Source organism: Desmodus rotundus, chromosome 12, assembly GCF_022682495.2.
Source record: "Desmodus rotundus isolate HL8 chromosome 12, HLdesRot8A.1, whole genome shotgun sequence".
Lineage (NCBI taxonomy): Eukaryota > Metazoa > Chordata > Mammalia > Chiroptera > Phyllostomidae > Desmodus > Desmodus rotundus.
The window spans coordinates 14972238-14997056 of NC_071398.1; the positions used below are offsets into that span (position 1 = coordinate 14972238).

General features: G+C 45.4%; 1 protein-coding gene and 1 pseudogene across 2 annotated transcripts in view; one reads left to right on the forward strand and one right to left on the reverse strand.

Moving 5' to 3' along the window:
• The window catches only part of GFOD2 (Gfo/Idh/MocA-like oxidoreductase domain containing 2), a 30198-nt gene that overhangs the window by 1742 nt on the left and 3637 nt on the right, over positions 1–24819 (reverse strand). For both annotated transcript variants that reach the window (XM_024556200.3, XM_024556201.4), the window contains exon 2: positions 9314–9659. In XM_024556200.3, the coding sequence (XP_024411968.1) occupies positions 9314–9572 (259 nt within the window). In that variant the 5' untranslated portion in view covers positions 9573–9659. The remainder of the gene's footprint in view (positions 1–9313; positions 9660–24819) is intronic.
• On the forward strand, positions 10277–10722 carry LOC112300819 (diphthamide biosynthesis protein 3-like; annotated as a pseudogene).

Sequence of the window (24819 nt, forward strand, 5' to 3'; positions counted from 1 at the left end):
CCCAGAGACTGGGACTGTGGAGGTATAGGCTGGAGAAAGAAGAGTAACTTCTTAAGGGAAAATGAAAGGAGCAGAGGCAGAAAGCACAAACCAGGAGTGGGAACGAGAGGGGGTGCGATGATGATTTGATGTGTCAACTTGGCTAGGCTATGGTGCCCATCAAATACCTCTATACGCTGCTGAGAGGGATTTTTTTCAGATGTGATTGACGTTTAAACCAGCAGACTTTAACTAGAGTAGATTACCCTCCACAACGTGGGTGGGTCTCACCCAATCAGTTGAAGGACTTCAGAAAAATGACAGAGGCTCCCTGAAGACAAAGGAATTCTGCCTCCAGACCACCATCAGACTCAAGTCTGCAACATCAACTTTTGCTGGAATTTCAATACTGCTGTTCTGTCCTGTGGGTTTCAGATTTGTCACCTCCTACAATCACATGAGCCAATTTCTTAAAATAAATCTCTCTCTCTACATCCTAGTGGTTCTGCTTCTTTGGAGAACACTGCCTAAACGGTCTGGAGAGGTAGACATGCTCCTCAGACATGCCTATGTACCTTTCTGCATTTATTAGGTCACCAACTTGGGGCAAGAGAATCTATGTTCTGGAGGATGGACAATGCACTCTCAGGCATACCTGCAGAAAGGGCTCTCAGATTCCCCACGGGCTGTTCTTTGGAAACCCTGGCTCAATAAGTTAGTGTTGTCATAAGGCCAGAAAGTACTTGGCCCCAATAGGAGGAGAAAGGGAGTGAAAACATCCTTTCTGCCCTCACACCCATTCTGAGTCCACTGCAGCTGGAAGGCACAGAGCAAAACAAAGCTAGACAAAACCTGATGAGGGAGTCCGAGGACTGAGCAGCTTACTTCCATATGAGGAAATGGAAAAGATCAACGTTCTTCCATGTTTTAAAATGAAAGTTTATGAGGGTATGAGCAGCCATAAGCCACCAATAGCTGAGGTACTCCTGTGAGCTTGGGATGGCTCAATTAGAAAGTAGTCCTTGTCCTGGCTGGTGTGGCTCAGTGCATTTGAGCACTGGTCTGTGAACCAAAGGGTCACCAGTTCGATTCTCAGTAAGGGCACATGTCTGGGTTGTGGGCCAGGTCCCCAGTAGACAAGAGGCAACCCTCTCTCCCTCCCTCCCTTCTCTTCTCTCTAAAAATTTTTAAAAAAGAAAGAAGGTAGTCCTATGCTAAAAACTTACATAGCCCAAGAAGTGGGATGGACTAGATACACACACAGGTAACAGCAGGTAACAGATGGCAGGATCAGAGAAGCCTTCACAGGGAAGTGATGTTCCAGGGAGTATAAGGGGGAAAGGGCATCAGACAGAGGGAACTGCGCCCCAGAAAATGAGCTGGAGGGGTTACACAGGGGCTATAAGTAATGTGGGAAATTAAGTAGTTGGCAGACATTCAAGGTGGAGGAGTAAGTTTGGGGTGAATCCAAAACTAAGCTCTTGATACTCCCCTCCCCAGGTCTTCCCTAGCTCAGTGACAACTCCATTCACCCAGTTTCTCAAGACAAAACTACTGGAGTCATCTCTCACACCCCACTATCAACCATCAGTAAATCCTGTTCGCTCAGCCTTCAAACTGCGTGCAGAATCTGACCAGTTATCACGACCACTGCCGCCACCTTCCTCGCCCAAATCACCCGTTTTTGCCTGGATTGTTTCAATGGTAACCTACCTGGTCCCCCTTGGTTTCTTCTCAACAAAGCAGCCCAGGTAATTCTCTTAAAACTTAAGATAGATCAGATCATACCTCTGCTTTGCATGAACCTCTCTGAATTGGCCAAAGTCCTTACAGTGGCCTATGCACAAGGCCACAAACGGTCTCTTCACCCCTCCAAAATTCACTTTTTGATCTCTTTGCCTACTACAGTCCCTCCCCGGCTCAGACTGCTCTAGCCATTGAATGCGAGATGGGGGCTGCAGTGCACAAAGGCCTGGCGGATGCGGAGAGGCAACGCTTGCTAAACAGAGCGCGGACAGGCAGGGCTAGGCCTGTCAATGCAGTCCGCACACAGCATCTCGGGCTAGACTACCATGTGTGCTTATTCTCCTTGCTGAAGACCATCTTGAACAATGTGCACATTTAGGTTCCTACCCTTAAGGCCCTGCAAGCTCCACCCTCACACTCCACAGGCATTTGCTGGGTGGAGGGGCAGGTGCCCAGCATGGAAGTCTGTATCGCAAGGCAACCAGGTTAAGAGCATGCCTTCTCTGGGTATGTGCATCCCCAGTAACCCTGGTGTTCATTCCCTTGGTCCCCTGGAAATTTCCTGAGTGTTTTCAGTGGGGTAATGATTGGGACCCAGATATTTCTGGTGGCCCAGTGCAGGGTGCAGCTTCCTGACTCCATTCAAACAGGCTCAGGAGCAGGATTTGGCTGGCCACTTTGTAACAGAAACAATGGCAACTACAGGCCATACAACTTGCAATAAAAAAATAAGAGAACTTTATACAGGTGACTGCTGTCCCACATGGACAGCTGACCACCCAGCAAAGGCCATTTACTGGTGCTGAAGTCAAGCTTTGGGGCCAGTCATTTCTCTTCAAATGCTGTTCTTTCACTTCATTGCTAAATAACCTGAAAATTTTCTGCAACTCTCTGGGTTTTGGTTTACTACACTGCACTATAAAACGGAAGGCACATCCACCTCGCAGAGTAGAGGAGACTAAGTCAAGAGAGACAGTAAGTGCGATCTGCCTGCCCCAGCACAGCTGTCAACAGTATATTCGCCATCACCAGGGAGAGGAGACCCAACAGATGTCCTCAATGCAGAAGGGCCCACAGTGACTTAAATTTTAAGACTCACATGGGAGCTACATTTTCCAGGCCAGTAATTTTGGTGTTCAGTGTTTTGAAATTTTGGTTTTAAAAAAAGTTGTTTTAAAATCAACGTGAGCATAGATGAGTTTCCTTATTATATGTGCTGTTTATCAGGCCTCTCATACAGTTACTCCTGCCCAGCCCTTTGGAGGTTCACACCCTAACAGAGCCCACGGGAGACAATTTGGTGCCTCCGGCCAGTCCCTCCAAACTCTCCTCACTTCCTACTCCGCTTCCCCGCTACCCTGACCCTCAAGAACCACTCAGAGCATTGCCACGTGCACTCACGGGATTCTCAGGCAGGAGCGCCCAGCGTCGTGAACCCTAGGGCTGTAGTGAGGAGGAAACGTGGAGATCAGTAGCCTATGACATAATTCAATCTCTTCCCTTGACAAAACTCTTAAATCTCTCACTCCTCTCTAAATAATAACAAAAGCTTTATAACAGGTGCTGGCAGGACAACGGGAGACTGGCTAGCCAAGTGTCACTTGGCCTGGGCCGGGGGCCACAGTGAGGGGGGGAGTCCTCGCACTGGGGTCTGGCAGGAGGGTCCCTGCAGGGAATGTCACCCGACTGCTATCGGAGGTCCCCAGTGCTTCTTCACGGTGGTACTTCAGGGTGAGGACTGGAGAATCACAGCACGGGGTGAGGGTTTGGCCACTTGGCGGTACAGCACATGCGGCGGACCAGGAAAGTAACGAGGGAATCAGGTCCTCAGACACAAACACCCCACCTGGGAGCTGCAGCTCTGGCCAAACCAGAGGCTTCCTGCTCTAACTATTCACTTTCGGCGGCTGGGTGAGCACTGCAGTGTGGCGAGGAGAGGAGGTGGGCTGGGAGGAAGAGGACTTTTGTGGCTGCTGAGAGTTTGGAGGTGGTAAAACTAGGATGAGTAATCTGTTTCATGCCAGAAGAGGGCAGGGAACGGGGAGAGACCTCCCTTCCTGAGCCTGAACAAGAGAGATTTTGAACTCAGGGCCCAGCAGTACTATTAGCATGGGAGCTAAAGGCCATTTTGAGTTAAATGCAGGCCAGCTACACAGGGTCTTTACCTTTAGCAACAATTGGACTGCCTCGAAAGACTTGTTTATCTAGCTTTCCTGCTAGGAAGTCAAAGGAGAGATTAGCGAAGCTAAGAACTGCTTTTTGTCTCCAGGGAATAGGGAAAGCATGGATGCTCAGTGCTTATAAGTTCACATCCTCTGTGTGGTGAACAGTTTCAGGCTGCAAGCCTCTCTCTAGCACAAGCACATGCTCCCCAGACTACTTAGGAGTGAAGTGCCCTTGAGCACCAAAGGCCCAGAGAAGCTGACTCGGACCACCATTTCGTTCCCTGGTGACACACCACAGGTCCACAGCTCTGGGACCCCGGCACTTGTGTTTCCCTATTTAGAGGCGTGGGACTAGGTAAACGATTTCAAACAGCAGAGGAGAGAAGCAGCCCAGGAAAAGCAGGGATTACTATGTATATTTTTTAAACAAAAAGGGTTCTGCTACTAGAAAAGTAAGTTTGAAAGCACCAGACTGATTCATTCTTGTTCACGGCCTCCTCTCCACCCTTTCCTGGGTCGCAGGCCCCCGCTGGCTCCCTGGGTCACATCAGCAGACTGGGCTTGCATGGGCAGAATTTGTGGATGTCTTCATTCATCCAGTGTGCTGCGCCCTGTGTCAAACGCTGGGGACACAACATCGGGCTTGGTCTCTACCTTCAGGAAACTTACCATTTAGTGGGAGAGACAGCCAGTGATTAGAGTATAGTACAAGTACACATAGAACCTCACCTGTGATAAATGCCGTGAATATCTATAAATAATCATCTGGAAGCATACAGCAGGAACCTGGCCTGGACTGGGGGTCAGGGAAGGCATCTCAAGAGACTAGTGTTCTTGGGCTTAAATTATCTGGGTCAGGCGGCTTGAAGAACGATCTCTTGTTATCTCAACAGCCCATGGGGAAAGAGTTGGCAAACTTGGTGTTTTTCTAATGAGGCACGTAAGTGCCAAGAACTGGGAACAGAAACTCACCTTTTAGTGACAGAGTTCAGAAAACATTCAACTGTAACAAAGATGTTAAGCCACTTTAAACTGTATTTTTCTGAGCTGAGTAATAAAACCTATCAGGGTCCCTCCCTCTCCTTTAAGGAATTTATGGAAAAGGTTTAAAGATAAAATTTGAAGTGGAAGAAATCTTTTAAAAAAGAGAAAGAAACAAAGGTGAAACAAAAGCAGAAACTAAGATGCCACAGAAAGAGCTGTGATATGAGAAGTGCACCTCTGGAGGATAAGCACACGAACTAATTTTAGGAAAAACTAATAGGGCAAGAAACAACCCTTATAGCCTCAGAAGTCAGGTAAAAATGTAATGACCTAACGAACTGAGGAAAATGGAATTTTGCCCATAGCATCAAGACTTAATGAGAAGTAAACTGAATATTGCTGAGCCTCGGATTCTGTAACTGAAAATGCAGACACTGGATTGGATCAGTGACTCTCCCTCCTCAGTGTGCGTCAGAATCACCCGGAAGGACCGTTCAAACAGATTGTGAGGCCTCACCCCAGATTCAGAAGGTCTAGAAATGGGCCTGAGAATATGAATTTGTAACAAGTTCCCTGGTCACACTGATGCTGTTGGTTCAGGGACCACATTCTGAGAGCCACTGGACCAGAGAGCCTCTCCACAGCCCCCGCATGGATGGGAATTCCAGAAGAAAATACAGCACCACGACTATTACGGACAGTTTTAGGAGAATCACGGTCTCCTAAATGACACGTCCTCACAGGTGCATCTCTGCTGGTGCCGTATGCCTCACATGCTTCACAGTCTCCACGACTCCCCTGTTGTGATGTCTAGCACTGCACGATACCAGAGGACCCACAACTAAATAGAGGCTTTAGATGACTGGATAAACTTTTCATGGGCTCGAATCTGGAAGAGCTAATCTAAAATTTAGAGTACTTCTCAAAAACTATAGAGCTAAATAATTATGGCTTTTTTCCAGCTCTAAAAAGATTGAGAATCTAGCCATGGCCGGTGTGGCTTGGTTGGAGTCTCGTCCCCGTACACCAAAACATTGCGGGTTTGACTCCTCGGGGCACATGCCTAAGTTGTGGGTTCAATCCCCAGTTGGGGAGCCTAATGGGGGGAGGGGAAATCAATCAATGTTTCTCTGTTATACCGATGTTTCTCTCTTTATTTTTTTCTTTTAAAGGAAGCAGGATATTTTTTTAGAATTCTATTTATTTATTTTTAAAGAGAAGGGGAGGTAGGGAGAAAGAGAAGAGGAGAAACATAGATGTGAGAGAGAAACATTGGTAGGTCGCCTCTTACATGCACCCCAACTGGGGACCCGGCCCACAACCCAGGCATGTGCCCTGACTGGGAATTGAATCGGTGACCTTTTGCTTTGCAGAGCAATGCCCAACTGAGCCACACAGGTCAGGGTGCTTCCTCTCTCTCTAAAAGCAATGAAAAAACGAGTTCTGGCTGGTGATAGTGGATTGAGTGCCAGCCTGTGAACCAAAGGGTCGCCAGTTTGATTCCTAGTCTAGGGCACATGCCTTGGTTGTGGGCCAGTTCCTCAGTAGGCGGTGCATGGAAGCAACCACACATTGATGTGTCTCTCCCTCTTTCTCCCTCCCTTCCCCTCTCTAAAAATAAATTTAAAATCTTAAAAGCAATGAAAAAATGTTCTTGGGTAAGGATAAAAAAAATAACAATAAATAAAAGAAACTGAGTATCTAAAGTCTAAAGCTTAGATACAGCCCCAATGACAGGAAAAAAAATAAAAGAGAGACCCTATGTGGCAAAAACGTAGAAAAATATACTCTCATGCGTATATAAAGAGACTCACACGTGGGAATACACAGCAAGGTGGAATGGCAGTGAGGGTCTTTGGGGGTACTGACTCTGAAGACTTTTAAATACACTGTACGGGAAAGCCTGGCTTCCTCTCGTAACGTGAGGCTTTCCTGAGTGTCTTTCTTGGTCAGCACTTGGAGGCAGTCATATATCACGCTGGAATGGCTGAATGACACCCTACTCACCCCCATTCACAGGGGCCCACAGCGGTTGAGAGGGACAGAAACCGGACCAGAAGTGGGGTCTGATGTCAAGTCGGTTTGGTGTTCTGTGTACAGCAGTTCATATACTCACACCCAGCCCTCTGGGAAAACTAGGAGTTCTTCTGGCCTCTTCCATATGTGCTGAAGTCAAGTCAGAATTCTCACTAAAAAAAGTGAAAGCACTCAGGGAGTGAACTTCATGGCCACACAGTCTCAGCAATTCCTTTGGGGACTGAGGGGGCAGTACGTGAGGGCAGGTCAAGCTGACATGGGCTCTCCCAGGCCTACTATCTCCTGGGATCCTGTGCCACCAAGGATGCTCATCCACACCCTCCTCCTCCTGACAACAGAGATGTGGAGGGAGGGCTCATGGCCTTGCTTCACCAAGGGCTGGGATACAAGACCCCAGAAGTTTCTGACATCCCTGTACTTCCTGTTTAATTTTTTTTACTTACTGATTTTTAGAGAGAGAGAAACAATGATTTGTTGTTCCACTTCTGTATGCATTCATTGGTTGATTCTTATATGTGCCCTGACCAGGGATGGAACCTGCAACTTTGGTGTATTGGGACGATGCTATAACCAACTGAGGTACCCGGCTGGGGCTGTACTTCCTGCTTATAGTAAAAGGCCCAAAGTCTAGGACATTCCCATACCAGGAACCTGAGAACAGCAGGCTTGTGGCCAAAGAACCCTGGGGTTTCCCCTTCTTCCTATACAGCTTGGAAATGGTTTCTGTGGGGACCTTAAAATTCAAGGAGACTGAAAGCCTCTAGACATACCTGGCCTCACCAACAAGAAATGGCAAAAAGTCAGGTGACCGTGGTAGCCTGATTCCTCTTGAACCACTAGCTCTCTGTTAAAGTGTTGACTTAGGTCTACTTCTAAACTCAATCTGGGAGCCATTATCTGCCCTCCTAAGAATCTAGGGCCAATGAACAGCTCCAGTGTCACACATCCTCAAGAGAGAGAGCGAGCTCTGGAAAAGAAAGCTCGAAAACTAGCCACCTGTAATTTTTGGTCAAAACTTACATGCCCCAAATCAACAACCAGACAGACTCATATTCTTGCTCACTGCAATGAACATTTATCCTTCCCCACCCATTGGGCCAAAAGCGACAAAGACACCCTCTTATCTTCAGAACAAGAATAGCCCTGGCTGGTGTGGCTCAGTGGATTGAGCGCAGGCATGAGCACCAAAGGGTTGCCAGTTCGATTCCCAGCCAGGGCACATGCCTGGGTTGCGGGCCAGGTCCCCAATGGGGGCATGTGTGAGAGGCAGCTGCACATTAACGTTTCTTTCCCTCTCTTTCTCTAAAAATAAATAAATAAAATCTTAAAAAAAAAAAAGAATAAGAAAGAAACAAAGAGCAGAGCCTTGGACCCTCCACCATGGTGGTGGCCAGGAGGCATGGTGGTCAGCTTGGACTCAGGGACCTCCAACTGCATTTGAAAGACACGTGGCTCCTATCAACTTAAAAGAATGATTTTGTCAATTAATTACATGCTACCTGAATTGTTACTTAAGTCTTTTCTTATTTACTTTGCAATGTGTTATTTCTAGGCTCTTCAATTTGACTATGGAATCTGAAGGTAAGGAGAGCTCTCTGGTCCAGCACTGTTCTGAACATCCAGAATGACATCGGACGGTGCCTGGCACACAGGAGGCATTAAAACAAAATTGCTGGGTGAATGTTTACTGATCTGCTTTCCTATTAAATTAGATCCTAGTTTACATAAGGCAAAGAATGTTTCTACAGTTGACAGGAAAGAGAAGCCTAACAGGAACTGTAGGAAACCGGCTTTGTAAGCTACGCCCAGCCAGGGGCAGGAGGTTGCTGAGCCAACCGCTTCCCGAGGGAACAGAGATGTGAGCAGGCTGTCCCGTGGATCCTGTCGGGGAAGCCCGGTGCTGACAGAGTGCCTTCCTGCCCGCTGGCAAACAAGATCGCAAAGTCTGGCAGGAAGGGTGTGTGCTCAAACTAGTCAGGGCCCGACAAAACAAGGGAAATGGCACCCTTGCTACACACCCTCCTCCCCCTTCTGTGGTGACGCATGCCACAGAAATGGAAGAACAAACCTGTCAATCACAACCAATTTCCCGGTGTCCAGGTCTCTGAACTCTGACTTCAGAGAGGCGAACTTTTAACGTCGCCTAAAATGTAATAAACACTAGTCCCTGTGACAGGACAACTCTTAAGGCATCTGCTTACTTTTTGCTTGATATTTACTTAGGGGAGGCAGGGAAGGAGGTCTTCCCTAGCCACTACAGCATTTCCTCCCACAGCTGTAGGCCGGCCCAGCGTGCCCTGCCCAGCACTGCCCCAGAGTGCCAGCACCTGCAGACTCAAGGCCAAGAAGGACCGCCCAGAGGGAGGCACAATCTGCCCACGCTACGGCCTGACCGTCCGTACCTAGAGCCTTCACAGATATTTGCCGGGTGAGTGGAGGGGGGATGTTGATGCACACCAGATCCACGTCCTGATGCAGCAAGACGTCATCGGTCTGGCTGGTGTAGAAGGTGATGTTCATCTCCTCCGCAAGCTGTTTCGCCTCTTCCTCAGTCTTCCCCCACAGGGCCTCCACGGTGAACCCTTCTGCCCTCAGCAGTGGGACCAGAACCCGGGCGGAGCTGCCAGTCCCAAACACGCCCACTCCTGGGAGAATCTTCATGCCGGCTTCTCTGTTCACCAACTCATCTCCTCACAAGAGCCTCCAACATGAGTATGAGCGTCCCACAGTCCTGGTCAAACATGGCTCCTGGAACAGCAAGCAGTACACTGGCTGTTAGTGGAGGGCACACTCGGGTGAAGTTTTCTGGCTCGTGCAGAAGCTACAAGTTCTCTGCCCAAAAGCACAAATGAAGCCCCGCTGCAAAATGAAAAGCTGCAGAACCTTCTCCCAGAGAGACTTAGGGATTATTAGCAATATCCATCTCCTGGAAGAAGAAAAAATGAAAACAGTGAATAAAGCTGGGTTCAGATGAATCCCTGTTCTCCACTTCATTTTCTGTGTGACTCTACTCAATATACTCTACCTTCAGGGACTTAAGGGTAAAAGTTCATGATTCGATATTATATCACACACACAAAAAAAGAGCGGGAAACAAAAACCAGTAAAAGACTGAAGAGAACTACCTAGGTGCTACACAGATTATAATTTAAAAATGTATGTTAGCAAGCATAGGAAAATGTTCACTAGAAACAAAATATAATTTTTTTTTCAACTACCAAATTGGCCACAACAAAAGCAACAGTGATGTATAAAATAATATTTTTATACAGTTATTTATGCCAACATTGAATGTGGTAGTGAAAACTGGGAAACAATCTAGATGTTTAATAACAGTAATGGGTTTGATAAATAACACTGAAAACCATGAGGAAGAAGGCCCTCAATGACCTGAAAGACATCACCATATCTTTGTTAAAAAGTGGGAAAACAGGACGTGGGTCTATTTCGGCTGGTGGGGACCCTCGTCTGGCCCCCGTACGATGGCAGTGTTTCACGACGAGGTGGAATCGAGGACTTCCAATTTGACGAGGACTTGGAAACGTACTTCTATCCCTGCCCTTGTGGCGATAACTTCTGCATCACCAAGGAAGATCTGGAGAATGGGGAAGATGTGGCGACGTGTCCTAGCTGCTCTCTCATTATAAAAGTGATTTATGACAAAGAGCAGTTTATGTGTGGAGAAACAGTCCCAGCCCCTTCCACCAACAAAGAATTAGTCAAATGCTAAAAAAGACTTTAGGAATCCAAATCCTGAACATTTGGGAATGAGCCCAGCTGGACAAATCAAAGGCACAGTGACAGGCTCCCTCATGGGGACAGCTGTTTTGCAGTCTGCTGTTCTGGATTCTTCCCACTGGCTGCTGAGTTCATCTGCAATTAAAGAAGCAAGTCCGTGACATGGCGTATCTGGATTTCCTGCTTAGAACTCTGAATTGGAAAAAGTGTTCTTAATCTTCCACATGAATTTAAAGGGAGACAATTTCAAGTCAGTGCATCCTTTCCTTCCGTTTTGTTAATTTTATCTTATACCTATTATTACCTGATAACAGCATCCTCTACCTCAACATCATTAGGATTCCCTAATTTTAAAAAAGGGGTTTCATTTAATTGGTTATTAAGATGATTAAAATTAGCCCTTTTTGAAATTGGGAAAAAAAAGTGGGAAAACAGTGGGGAGCTGGGTGGGTAGAGGTGAAAGAGGGTGTAAGGCAGATAAATGGTGATGGGAAAAATACAATAAAAAGTAAACTGTTAAAAAATTATGGTGAAAATGGGAAAAAAGTGGAAAAACAAAACAATATGTGAGGTAGGATATCATTTTTTTAAAAAAAGGATAGAAGACATATATACAAAACATATACTGACATGAGAATATACAAGGATATTGGTAACGTATAAACATATTACAAACTGTAACAATCGAAGGGCCAGAATACACCTGCATTTCATCATTACTCAAGCTGATGGGACTCTGGATGATTTCTATTTTTTGAACATTGCCAAACTTTCTACAGTGGATATGTTTACTTACTTTTCCTTCTGATCACAAGGGTTATAAAATGAAATAAAGACCAAAACCAAAGAGAACTCTACTTAGAAACCAAGATGAACTTCAGGTGTGCTCAGGGAATCCGGCTTCCCCATGGGGCACTCTCCCTCAGCTAAACCAGCGGTCCCCACTCTGGCTGTGTGCTAGGGCCACTGATGACCCCAGCCCCACTGAATCAAACTGTGGGATGAGGCTGTGTCACCACCATTTTTATTGTCTTTATTATTTCTGTGTGTGGTAAAATACACAGAAAATTTACCATTTTAACCCAGAAGTGGAATTGCTAGATCATATAGTAAATCTATTTTTAATTTTTTGAGGAACCGCCATACTGTTTTCCACAGGGGTTGTACCATTTTACATAATTTTATTAACACTCTACACTCCTTTCCTCCACCAATTATCTTTTAAAAATCATACTACTTCTGATCTTGGTCACTCAAGTCCAAGTTTTTTTTTTTTTTAAAGACTTTATTTATTTATTTTTAGAGAGAGGAGAAAGAAGAAAGGGAAAGAAACATTGATGTATGAGAGGAACACTGATTGGTTGCCTCTCACACACCCCCAATGGGGACCTGGCCCGTACCCTAGGCATGTGCTCTGACTGGGAATCGAACTGGTGATCTTCCAGTTGGTGATGCCCAACTCACTGAGCTACACCATTCAGAGCTGCAAGTCCAATTTTTAAAAGTTTTACCCAAATGGCCCTGGCTGGTGTGGCTCAGTGGATTCAGTGCCGGCCTGCGAACCAAAGGACTGTTGGTTCGATTCCCAGTCAGGGCACATGCCTGGGTTGCAGGCCAGGTCCCCAGTCGGAGGGGCATGTGAGAGGCAACCACACATTGATGTTTCTCTCCCCTTCTCCCTCCCTTCCCCTCTCTCTAAAAATAAATAAAATCTTTTTTAAAAGTTCTATCCAAATGTATGATTTTGCTGTTCTGTTACCCACATAACATTGCTCCACGTGCATCTATCCCCTCACATTTCAGAGTCAGCCTACTTGTCAGTTCCACAGAGACGTGGCATTCTCGTTGTAAATGCATCACGATTAACTGAGTATTTCATTCCCAACTGTGAGCATTAGGGCTGTATACAACTTTTCATCACTTCCCTCCCCATCTGTGACATCCTCCCACCTTTCTGGTCATTTTGGGGTGCCAATTTGGGCTCCCCTGTTCTTGCCCCAGCTCCTTCAGTGCTGAGGTTCCTGAGGTTCTGTCAGAGGACCTTCTTTTCTCATTCCACATGCTCTTTACTGCTCAGATCCAAGGCTTTAATTGGTATACTGGTGACTTCCAAATCTGCAGCCCAAGCCCAGCTTTCTCTCCAGAGCTTCACACAACATATTCTACTCCTGAATATACACAGATGTTCCACACGCTCCACAAAACCCACATGACCTAATCTAAGCAGGAGCACACGAAGTGAAGTCGCTGGAGACACTGGGTTCAAATCCTGACTTCCCCGCTTCTTAGCTAAATGCAACTCTTCTCATGGGTAAAACAGGTCTAATGCTATATAGCTCGTAGGGTCTTTTGAAGATTAAATGAAGTCCAATTTTAAATTAGTAGTCAAGTATCTGGTATATATAGTCAGCATTCAATAAATATAAACCTTCCTATAATTTCTTCCTATATTCTCTCATGGAATGTCATCATCATCAACCAAGAAAGCCAGCCAGCATCCGCAACCTCTCCATTCCTTACCGTACAGGCAACCCAACATCAAGTCCAGCGGATCCTAGTCTTTATCATCTCTCAGGTCCACCCCTTCTTTGTCATCCTCTCTGCTACCAGCACCGCTCACCTGAATGACTGCAACTTGATGTCTCTGGCTCCCAAGATTTCCTTCCTTCATCCATTCCTCATATTGCATATCGATCTTTCTAAAACGCTAATGGGTTCACACCACTCCCTTTCACATTTTAAACCCTTTAGTGACTTCCCATTGGACTCAGTATGACTTAGAAGGCCCAGCAGGACCCACAAACCTCAAGATTAAGTCTAGCTTTGGGCAGGCACTTTCAAGGGTTATCTTCGGGAGGGATGAGTTTCAAAACACACACCAAGACAACCCAGTAAGAAGAATCCTCTGTGAACCAGTTAAAAGTTGGGCGTACAGTCACCTGACGTGACGACAATGGCTTTCAGAGTAACTGATGATGAGTGGGTTTTATTCTTTCTGGGAGAATTAAATATGTAGTAGAGAACAGTTGTTTATTGAGATTCTTTCAGATCATATCAACGCTATATCCTCTCACAAAAACTTGTACATGAATGCTCATAGAATTATTCATAATAGCCAAAAAGTAGGAACAATCCAAACGTCCATCAGCTGCTAGAAGGATAAACAAAATGTGGTATATCCATGTAGGGTAGTGTTATTCAGCCACAAAACGTAATGGAAGCACTGCTACAAACTACAAGATGGATGAACCTTGAAAACATTATGGTAAGTGAAAGAAGTTAACCCCAGAAGGCCATAGAGTGTATGATACCATTTGCATAAAATTTTCACAGAAGGGAAATCCATGGAGACAGTAGATCAGTGATGGGGGTAAGGGAGGGAGAAACTGGGAGATACAGGGACCCAACTTTATTCTTCTGCATGTGGTTATTCAGTTGTTCTAGCACCATTTATTGAAGAGACTGTGTCTTCCTCTGGAGTGACGTTGGCACCTTTGTTGAAAATCAGTTGACCATAAATATATAGGTTTATTTATGGACTCTCAATTTGATTTCATTGATTTGTATGTCTAGCCTTATGCCAGTACCACCCTTAGTTACTTGAGCTTTTTTAAAAAAAGATTTTCTTTATTTTTGGAGAGAGGAGAAGAGAAGGAGAAAGAGAGAGAGAAGAACATCAATGTGTGGTTGCCTCTTGCACGCCCCCTACTGGGGGGACTTGGCCTACAACCCAGGGATGAGCCCTGACTGGGAAAGGACCCAGCGACCCTTTGGTTTGTAGGCCAGCACTCAATCCACTGAGCCAGGGCTAAATTACTTTAGCTTTATAATAAGTTCTGAAATCAGTAAGTGTGAGTCTTCCAACTTTGGTCTTTTTCAATATTGTTTTGGCTACTCTGGGTCCCTTGTATTTTCCTACGAATTTTAGGATCATTTTGTTAATCTGGGATTTTGATAGAGATTGCTTAGAATCTGTAGATCGACTTGTGTAAAACTGTCATCTTAATATTGAGTTTTCTGATCCATGAACAGAGGATGTCTTTCAATTTATTTAGGTCTTTTAAAATTACTTTCAATAATGTTTAATAGGTTTCAGAGTATAAATTACACCTTTATTTCTAAGTATAAACTTTGTTTGATGCTATTGTAAATACCAGTTTTTTCTTAATTTTCATTTTCAGATCCAGCATCTCTTTTACTTCTAAGTGTACCGTGCGAAGTACGTGTCTATGTTAGGGGCTGTCGTGCCAGTATAGCCCAATAGAGTGCCCTGTACTACTAGATCCTACATGAAGGACACCTGTACCTTGGTGAACCACTGAAACAAGCATGACTTGGGCTTCCTCTAACTCCAGACCCCTGTCAGCTTCCTGCCTCCTCTGGTCTCTACTGCTGGGGGCTGTGGAGCTTGTCTTCCCCTTGAACTCTACCATTGGGCTTTAGCTTAACCATCTTTTTCTTTCTGATGGTGACTAATGTCTGTGGCCTCAACCACTCCTCTTTCCTCTTTGCTGATAATTTTTCTGTCCCTACAGACTTCCCTTCTAATTAGAAAACAGGTTAGTCACATAAAGTTTTCTATAATTTTCATGTCCTGGACTCCCGCCAGCAATTGTGGTCACTTTCTGCATTTATAGGTTCTTTTCGTGTTTTTATAGGTGTTTTGATTTTGAGAGTACATTTATTAAAGCTGGGGACAGTGAAACAAGGAAGGGCTTAGGACAGAAGCAGCAACAGGAGAGAGCCTAGGCGGGGTTGCTTTGGCTCCCTGAGAAGTGAGAGAAAAGGGGTCTTGGAGACAGGTTCAGGGGGTGAGCCCAGGATAAGCTGTTGCTGCCCATTGCTCCCCTGGTTGCAAGTCTCGTAGGGACCCTTATAGTTTAGGAGATGCTCTCCTGAGAGGGAAGAAGAGGCGGGAGGGAAAGGCACAGGCGTGCTCCTGGGAAAGACAGCACACCCAAAGGTTCTTTTTGGTGACTTACAGGTCATGGACATCCTGAGAGCTGGAGTGTCAAATTTGTTGCGCTAGATAAGTAAGATTCTGCTTCAATTTTGTGGGTCATTAATTACGAAAAGCTAAAAGGGCCCGGGGAATGAGACATAGCCACCGTAGCCAAGGATGTCCCTGTCCTCTCTAAATTCACGCCCAGGGCACACTTCCTCCTCTCTAGCACCTCATTTCTTCATGCTATAGTCACGTGTGGGTGGATGTTTGCATCTGTGGCCTAAAACAACAAAATGGATTAGAATAAATTTTAATAACCTCTGTTTTATTGACACTGACTCAAAGAGAAGCTTTATCAACACCCATAAAGGGACATCAGCTGAGCTCTGAGGAAGCCAGATGGCATGATGCTGGGCAGGCTTGATAAATAGGTATTTCCTGCTCGAGCAGGCAGAGCTGGTTTTCCTCATTTATTTCTCACCCCTATCATTTCCCTACTGCTTGCTCCTAACATCCTTGTGTATACCTTTCATGTGCCTCCAAAGATCCCCATAAACCCAGACCTAGCTCACATGCACTCCAATCACCACATACTGGTCAAGAATAAGGGGTAGAAAGTACCTTGGAAGGACTGGCTATACATATTTTGACAAGGCTACAAGTTATGGGGAAAGTAGCACAGAAGTTAGAGGCATGGAACCTGCAGCCATACTTGCCTGGGTTCAAGTCCTGGATCCACTGCTCATCAGCCTGGTAATTCCAGGTACGTTTTTTCTTCTTTTAAAATATTTTATTTACTTTTAGAGAGAGGGGAAGGGAGGGAGGAAGAGAGCAAAAGTAACATCGATGTGAAATAGAAACAGTGACTGGTTGCCTCTTGCATCTGCCCCGACATGGGGCTGAACCCCCAATCCAGGCATGTGCCCTGACTGGGAATCGAACCAGTGACCTTTTGGTTTGCAGGACAATGCCCAACCAACTGAGCCAGACCAATCAGGACTCAAGTTTCTCAATCATTCCATGCCTCTAGTTTTCTTATCTGTAAAATAGAGATAACTGTATCTACCTGGGGGGGGGGGGGACTTAAGGATTAAATGATTAATATCTATCTATAAAGCATATATAACTGGGCCTGGCCCAAGGCAAATCACTTAAAGTCTTTTAAAAAAGGCCTTCACTGGTGTGGCTCAGTGGATTGAGTGCTGGCCTGAGAACCAAAGGGTTGCCAGTTTGATCCCCAGTAGGGCACATGCCTGGGTTGTGGGCCAGGTCCCCAGGAGGGCACACATGAGAGGCAACCCACACATTGATGTTTCTCTCCCTCTCTTCCCCATTCTCTAAAACAAACAAACAAACAAATAAAATCTTTATTTAAAAAAGTCTTTTAAAAAAGATAGATGTATATGGTAGGAATATGAAGATAACTGTGCAGGAATATGAAGATAACATTCTGAGCTACTGTGCAGTGACTGCATTAGGCCGGGCAGTGTTTACTGTAATATATAGTACATCTCTCTCAGTCCATGCAACCCATCTTACAGACGAGGAAACAGAAGCTCAGAGAAGCTAGGTAACTTGTCCAGGACCCACAGCTGGCTGTGTGGACGAAAAAGGTATTCTACAGAAAGCAACCTCACAGGGCGATCTGATCACAAATTTCTACTTGGGCAGCCATATAACTTCTTTTGCAAAAGGTTAATCTACCTTAAGCAAGTCCCATCCATTGTTTCTGGGGATCTAGGTCAACATCTCTCTTCTTCTTCAAAGTAACCATTCTCCAGAAAGCACAAAATCTCGTTAATGATCCTGTAATCCAATCCCTGCCCTGCTTTCTCCCATTTACCTGTAATCTGCCTTACCTTCCCCTCCTTGATTCTAAATGCACAGAAGAAGCTGCAAACTGCCATTCTCTGAAAGCAATTTTCTGTCTGTTGAGCTCTAGCCTCTGTTTGCCTCAAATAAAATTTTATTAAAATTCTCTACAGGTTTGGACATTCTTACACTGATAGCTGTGTGTACAAGACCTGCCACAACCAGCTGTGAAACCCTGGGCAGATTACTTAGCTTCTCTGAACCTCTGTAAAAACAGAGGCTTGCGTGCTGGCTGGTGTGGCTCAGGGGACTGAGTGCCGGCCTGCGAACAAAGGGGTTGCTGGTTGATTCCCAGTCAGGGAGCATGCCTGGGTTTCAGGGTTGCTCCCCAGTTAGGGGCGTGCAAGAGGCAACCACATATGGATGTGTCTCTCCCTTTCTTTCTCCCTCCCTTCCCCTCTCTCTAAAAATAATTTTTAAAAAACTTTTATTATTATTCAATTACAGTTGTATGCCTTTTCTCCCCCATAAAAATCAATTTAAAAAAATGTCTGAAGTTCAGAAATTTAGAAAAGCTAGTATCAAATACTGGCAAGGACATAAAACAACTGTTCATTGTTGGTGAAAATGAAAAATGGTACAGCCACTTTGGAAAACAGTTTGTCATTTTACAAAGTTAAATATATACTTCATAAAACTTACTAATCCCACTTCTAGGTATTTACCAAGAGAAATAAAAACTTATGCTCACGCAAAAACCTATATGTGAATGTCTCCTTTTTAATGTTGGTTTTATTCACAACTGCCGAAACTTGGAACACAAATGTCCTTTCGCTGGTGAACGGGTAAACAAACAGTACTATGTCAATGCGATGGACTACTTACTCAGCAATAAAAAAGAACAAACCACAAGTGCACACAATGTCAAGGGTGATTCTCAAATGCATTATGCTAATTAAAAGACGCCAGACTTTTAGGCTCCATACTGTGTGATTCCATTTACACGACATAATGAAAAAAGCAAACTATAGGGACAGAAAATAGATCAGTGGTTGCCAAGGGTGGGGAACAGGAGCAGGATTTGACTACAAGAGGCCACAAGGGAATTTGGGGTGTGTATGTGAAGAAACTGTTCTATATATATTTTTTTGAAGCAAGGATAATCTTTCATTTTATTGAATTTATTGGGGGGACATCGGTTAATAAAATTATATAGGTTTCAGTTATACAATTCTATAATCTATAATACATCATCTGTATGTTGTATTGTGTGTTCATCACCCCAAGTCAAGTCTCCTTCCATCACTATTTATCCCCCCTTTACTCTCTTCCACCTTCCATCGCCCCCAAAACGGTTCTTGGCGGTGTTGGTTACATGATTATACAAATTTGTCAAATCTCATAGGACTGTACATTAAAAAGGGTATAAGGTTTACTGCTATGAAAGTTATATTTGAGTAAATATGACTCGCTCAAAAAATGACCCTGAAGTTCTAAACCTAAGCGGCTGGGAAGCTGCAGGGCCATTAAGAGAAACAGGGAACCCAAAGGCCTGACGAAGATGGTTGTGAAAGCTGGGGTCTGTGGACTCTTTCTTCCCAGACGGGCTGAATCCCCCTCTCACCCTCTGTATGTCTTGTGTGTGGGGCCACAGCTTCTGCAAAACCACAGGACTAGACCCATTCCCTCCCCCAGGGGTGGGCGGAATCCCATCTGACACCTGTTTTGTAAATAAGGTTTTTCAAGAGACACAGTCACACCCAATCCTTTATTTATGGCTGCTTCTGTGCTACAACTGCACAGAGGTGCAACAGGCACTCATACCCCCAAGTCTAAAATACCTGACCTCTGGCCCCTTGCAGAAGAGGTCTGCTGACCTCTTCTATGCCATGGGTTATAAGGCCAGGAGCTCCAAGTGACGAGAGTATAGTCATGAAGGTAGCCAGGATTCTGACAAAAAGAACATCCTCCCTCGCTGAGTGAAGTCTGGGCATTCTGGAGTGAGCTCTTACCTTCAAAGAGGTCACTCATTCACTAGACGAGCTGGAACAGGGGCCAGGCCCTGGGCAGAAGGTGCCTATGAACCCTTCCCTATCAACAACCCCTTTACAGTGCTGGGGGTTGCAACGTGCAGCTTTCATTCATTCAGAATTTGGACAGCCCCATCTTCCTGATCCACAGGATTTTTCACGTGTCCTACTAAATAATCTGTATGTAGACGGTTAGGTTTTTTAAAAAACTGTGGTAAAACACACAACATGAAATTTACCATCTTGAGCATTTATTTTTTTAATCCTCACCTGAGGATATGTTCACTGACCCTAGAGAGGGAGGGAGGGAGGGAGGGAGGCAGGTTTTTTCAAGTGTCATTACTTGTTCTGGGATTGTGTCTTCCCGATCCTATTAAAAGCATCTAGATCTCCAGAGGCTTAGAGATGGATGGAGCTGGGAGGTTCCAGCCAAACTATTCAAAAATGTATCTATAACAATTTGCCCTGTAACTATCCTTTTTTTTTAAAAAAAAAATTATTTTAGAAATAAAGATTTTATTTATTTTTAGAGAGAGGAAGGAAGGGAGAAAGCAAGGGAGGGAAATATCAATGTGTGGTTGCCTCTTGAGTGCCCCCTACTGGGGGCCTGACCCACAACCCAGGCATGTGCCCTGACTGGGAATCGAACCGGTGACCCTTTGGTTCGCAGGCCAGTGCTCAATCCACTGAGCCACACCGGCCAGGGCACTATCCTTTTTTAAAATTACAAGTCATGTACCCTGGACGGTGTGGCTCAGTGAATTGAACACGGGCTGCGAACCAAAGGGTTGCCAGTTTGATTGCCAGTCAGGGCACATGCCTGGGTTGCTGGCCAGGTCCCCAGTTGGGGGTGTGCGAGGCAACCTATCAACATTTCTCTCCCTCTCTGTCTCCCTCTCTATAAATATAATTAAATAAAATCTTTAGAAAAAGAAATATTTCAGACCTTGTTCTTGTATAGTTAGTTAATCAGTAAGCCAAGACATACATACTGAACTCATCAAAATTGTATATAATTCAGTAGTGTCTTGAATATGTTCACAAATTGGACAGAAATTATTTCCATCGCTAATCTAACGGTTTAATGGTTCAGGAAAGAAAATAGGCATCATATGATTAACAGAACAGCTCTGCCTGCCCTTGGGATTAGACTACAGCTTGAACTGCCAAGAGGGTACCTTCACTTGGAATTGTCTTTCCAGCCGCCGCCCCTCCTCCACATGACATGACTCATGCTTATCAGTTAGCTCAGTCCCCTTGTAGTCAAGTTCTCTCCCTCCTGACACAGAAGCGGGCTGTATGGCCCGCCTTGCAGGATGGACCACAATGACACAGCACTGGGGGGCTATGTTCAGTCAAAAGCCAACACACAATCACAAGGGGAAGACAAGTGACCGTGAGTCAAATCTGACCAGTTCATAGGGAAACACTCTGGCTGTAGTGAAGCCTTTCTGCCCCCATAGCCACTCCATCACTACACCCGAACAACTGGACACTGTAATGCCCCTTGAGTTTGCCCACTGCTCTGGTTCCCTGAACAGACTCCCATGATTCTCCTGCTCCTAACCATTTCCTTCCCCAGCCTTTAAATGTCCCTAGGATAAATGCCAAATTCCTCGATGGGCTCACAAAGCAGCTCCCCAGTGTGGGCTGGACCCACCTTAGCACTTGTGCCTTACATTGGCTCAACATGCTACCAAATCTAACTCCTTCAGTCCTGCTTTGGGATGTGGTTCAAGCAGTTTGCTCTGCCTGGAAGAATATTTCCTCTTAGTTCCTCAGGCTAACTCCTTCTCAGGAGATCTGTCAGGTCTCCACTTACACACCACTTCTTCAGAGAGGCCGTGCGTGCGTGGGCTGGGTTAAGTTCTCACAGTTCCGGAGCAGCCTGGGCTCTGGCTTTCACGTACCTCACTGCAATCACCTGTTTAGTTTCTGTCAGGGTGGCAGGGCCTTGCCGGTTCCAGGAACCTGTTGGGGAAATAATCAGGAATGCCCTGCGTGTGGCCTTCGACACCAATCATGTTCCCAGAACTCATTAGAAAAGTGTGTCTCATTGTCCCCCAGCCCTCCTTTCGGCCCTCCAACATCTAGAACTGAGCCAGTGTGGCAGACAGGCCATCAATGCCTGCAGAGCTGGACCCAAAGAGGAGAGCCAACCACGCCTCACAACCAGAGCCTGAGCGGGAGCCGGGAGAAAGAACACAGCCTGAGCCTGCGACTGCAGGCTCCGGGCAGCTCGATGCCTGCAGTACAGTTACAGCTCCTCCTGAACTGGTTTGTGCTTGGAGCCCGAAACAGCACCACGAGTGCTTCCAGCAGGACTGTTTTCAGACAGATTTGCAAGCGTTTCTCTACCTGCATTTATGTTCCCACTGAAAAATACAGCCAAACTAAAGCCCAAACAGGTATTGCGCTTTACACGTTAGGTATGATAAATGCTTTGGGCCCTGGGTTTCTACGGAGAAGGTTCAGTTTTCCTGTGACTTGTTTAAGCACCTACACTGCCTCAATGACATGGTCACAGACTGCTGCCTTGTCACTGACAGCAAAAACACAAACAGGACAAAGAAAAAAAAATACTATTCCTCCAGGCCCACACACTGACATAGGGCTAAAACTGTTAGGCAGCCACCACAAAATGAGAGCGCATACCCAGTCCTGGCCAAAGACGCCAGTTCCCCACCCCCTGGCCTCCATGCACACCGTGTCCTAGGAGGGACACTAATGAAAGACCTAATGACCTGTCCAATGAGGCGTAACTACCCAATGTACAAAAGGGTCAGCTAAACCAAGTCATAAAGAAGTAAATTTAACACCCACAGAAGTACCTGGATCACTATCGGGTCTAAAAGTTAGCTTTAGGCCCCGACTGGTATGGCTCAGTGGACTGGGCGTCATCCTGCAAACAGAAAGGCGGGATTCCCCATCAGGGCACATGCCTGGGTCATGGGCCAGGTCCCCAGTTGGGGGCAGGCAAGAGGCAACCAATTCATGTTTTTCCCGAACGTCAATGTTTCTCTCCCTCTCTTTCTCCCTCCCTTCCCCTCTAAATATGAATAAATAAAATCTTTAAAGAATAAAAAAGTTAGCTCCAGCTGTTGATTATAGTAGGAAAAAGTACTCATCTACCAACTATATTAATTATTCATTGTTTCTGAAAATCTGACAACAACCAGATTCCTTTTTCTGAGATTACTTTAACAGTGAGTTCCAGGCTGACACTAACCCGAAAATTCCATCCTCAGCCCTGCTTTCTCCCAGAGCAACTTTATCTAACCCTTCAACTTCACTATGACCTCACCTCCCCTCAAAGATTCTCAACTTCCCGTTTCCAGCCTTGACAATGCTGTGGCTCTAGTTCTATACTCCAGAAATCCCACCCGAGTGACTTACCAACTTCTCCCAACCCAAACTCATCTTTCCTCTCAAACACGACGCCCTCCTGCACTCCCCCACCCCTCCCTTTAATGGCACAATATCCAGTCATCAGAGTCCTTTCCTCGTTCACTCTCCAACGTCTTCAAAGCCCCACAATGAACTAGGCATTATGCCAGGAGTTGAGCACACAGCAGTTATCAGACAGGCCAGGTCCCTGGAGGTCAGCTTCCATTTCTTGCTACACTCATAGCTGAATACCAAGGACTGATTTAACACAGGGACATAACGAGTGTTCACAGGTCTTTCCCTGTGGCTGTCAAGTGAAAAGACTCTGCCTTTGCCTTTAAAACACTGAGGTAAAGCACACTGGGCCATGACGCCTGTGAAACAGTCAACCCTAGACAGAGGTGTATCGTATGTTTTGGTTTTACCTGTGGTCCCAAGAGAATGAGATTTTAATTATAGTAATAAACATTTTTCAATATGCAAACTTGATTTAGTGAAGTTTTCTTAGTGTTTTCCACCTTGTATATACGGACACAAGTATTCTGATTCTGTGAAGACTCCCATTTCTATGGCGACAAGAGACACTTGAGAGGATCATCTCTCTGCCTGCCTGTTCGAGTGTAGGGCATTTTTAAAAACATTTTATTTATTTACTTTTAGAGAGAAGGGAAAGGAGGGGAGAAAGAGGGAGAGAAGCATAGATGTGGGAGAGATACACTTACTGGTCACCTCTCGCAAGCCACCAACTGGGGACCTGGCCTGCAACCCAGGCACGTGCCCTGACTGGGAATTGAACCGGCCACCCTTTGGTTCACAGGCCGGCACTCAATGCACTGCGCCACACCGGCCAGGGCGAGTGTAGGACATGCTTAGGGCACCTCAGAGCAAGGCAACCCTGACCAGTATTCTGCTTGGATGCAGAAGACTGCTTACCAACCAGCCTATGACCACACTTGGCTGTAAGTTAACAATCTTCTGACTGTTAAATGTGAGACGTAAAATGATCTAAGCTCAGGACAGTCTGCCACATCAGCCCCTTTTTTCTTTTTGGTTAGCATGTAATGAAGGAGACTGTTTATAAAATACAGTATGTATATGGGGTATACCTACCTGGAAACAGCAATTCATTTCAGTATTTTAGAATTTTCTAATTATTGTTTAAATGATGCACAGTGTCTTGTCTCACTGTTGAGACTCTAAGTTCCTTCACGACCAGACTGGGTTACATATGGTATTAAGGAGAAAACAGCCCCGACCACTGTGGCTCGGTGGGTTGGGTGTCACACCGCAAAGGTAAAGGTGGTTTGATTTCTGGCCGGACACATGCCTGGGCTGCAGGTCCGGTGCCCATATGGGGTGTGTATGTGAGAGGCAAGTGACTGATGTCTCTCCCCCGTTCTCCCTCCCTTCCCATGTTTCTAGAAAACAAATAAATTAAATCTTTAAAAAATTTAAAAAAGGAGAAAACAGTTCCCTGAAACTTAAAACTTCAAAGTATTTTAGTAACACTCCTAGAATGATTTGGGAATTACTCAAAGGCACTTAAATGTTCTTTGCACAACAATACCAAAATAGCCATTTAAACACAATGATTTACTTTTAAAAATTACATTAGATAAGAAGTACTATGTTGAATCATTTCTCCCATTGCTCCAAAATACAAGTTACGTCCCTTTAGGCCCTGGCACAGGAATATGAATTCAAAAGGCTGAAAAGTAACAGTATGTACAGCTGCTCTCTCTACCATCCCCCAACTCCTGGGCAATCGGAGGATGCCTGGCATGACAAACACTCCATCTCACGTGCTCCCAGAGCTGCCCCCAGAGAGTTTCCTGAGACAAAAACCATTTCCTAGCGAGACCCACCACTGGGCTGCAGAAACCATTCACCACATGAAACTTCCTATAATACGCTTTGGGACACTGTCCTACAAAACCCCTAACAAGCTCCCAAGAGACCGTAAGGGTGTAAGCTATCCATCAACAGGCACCAAAGA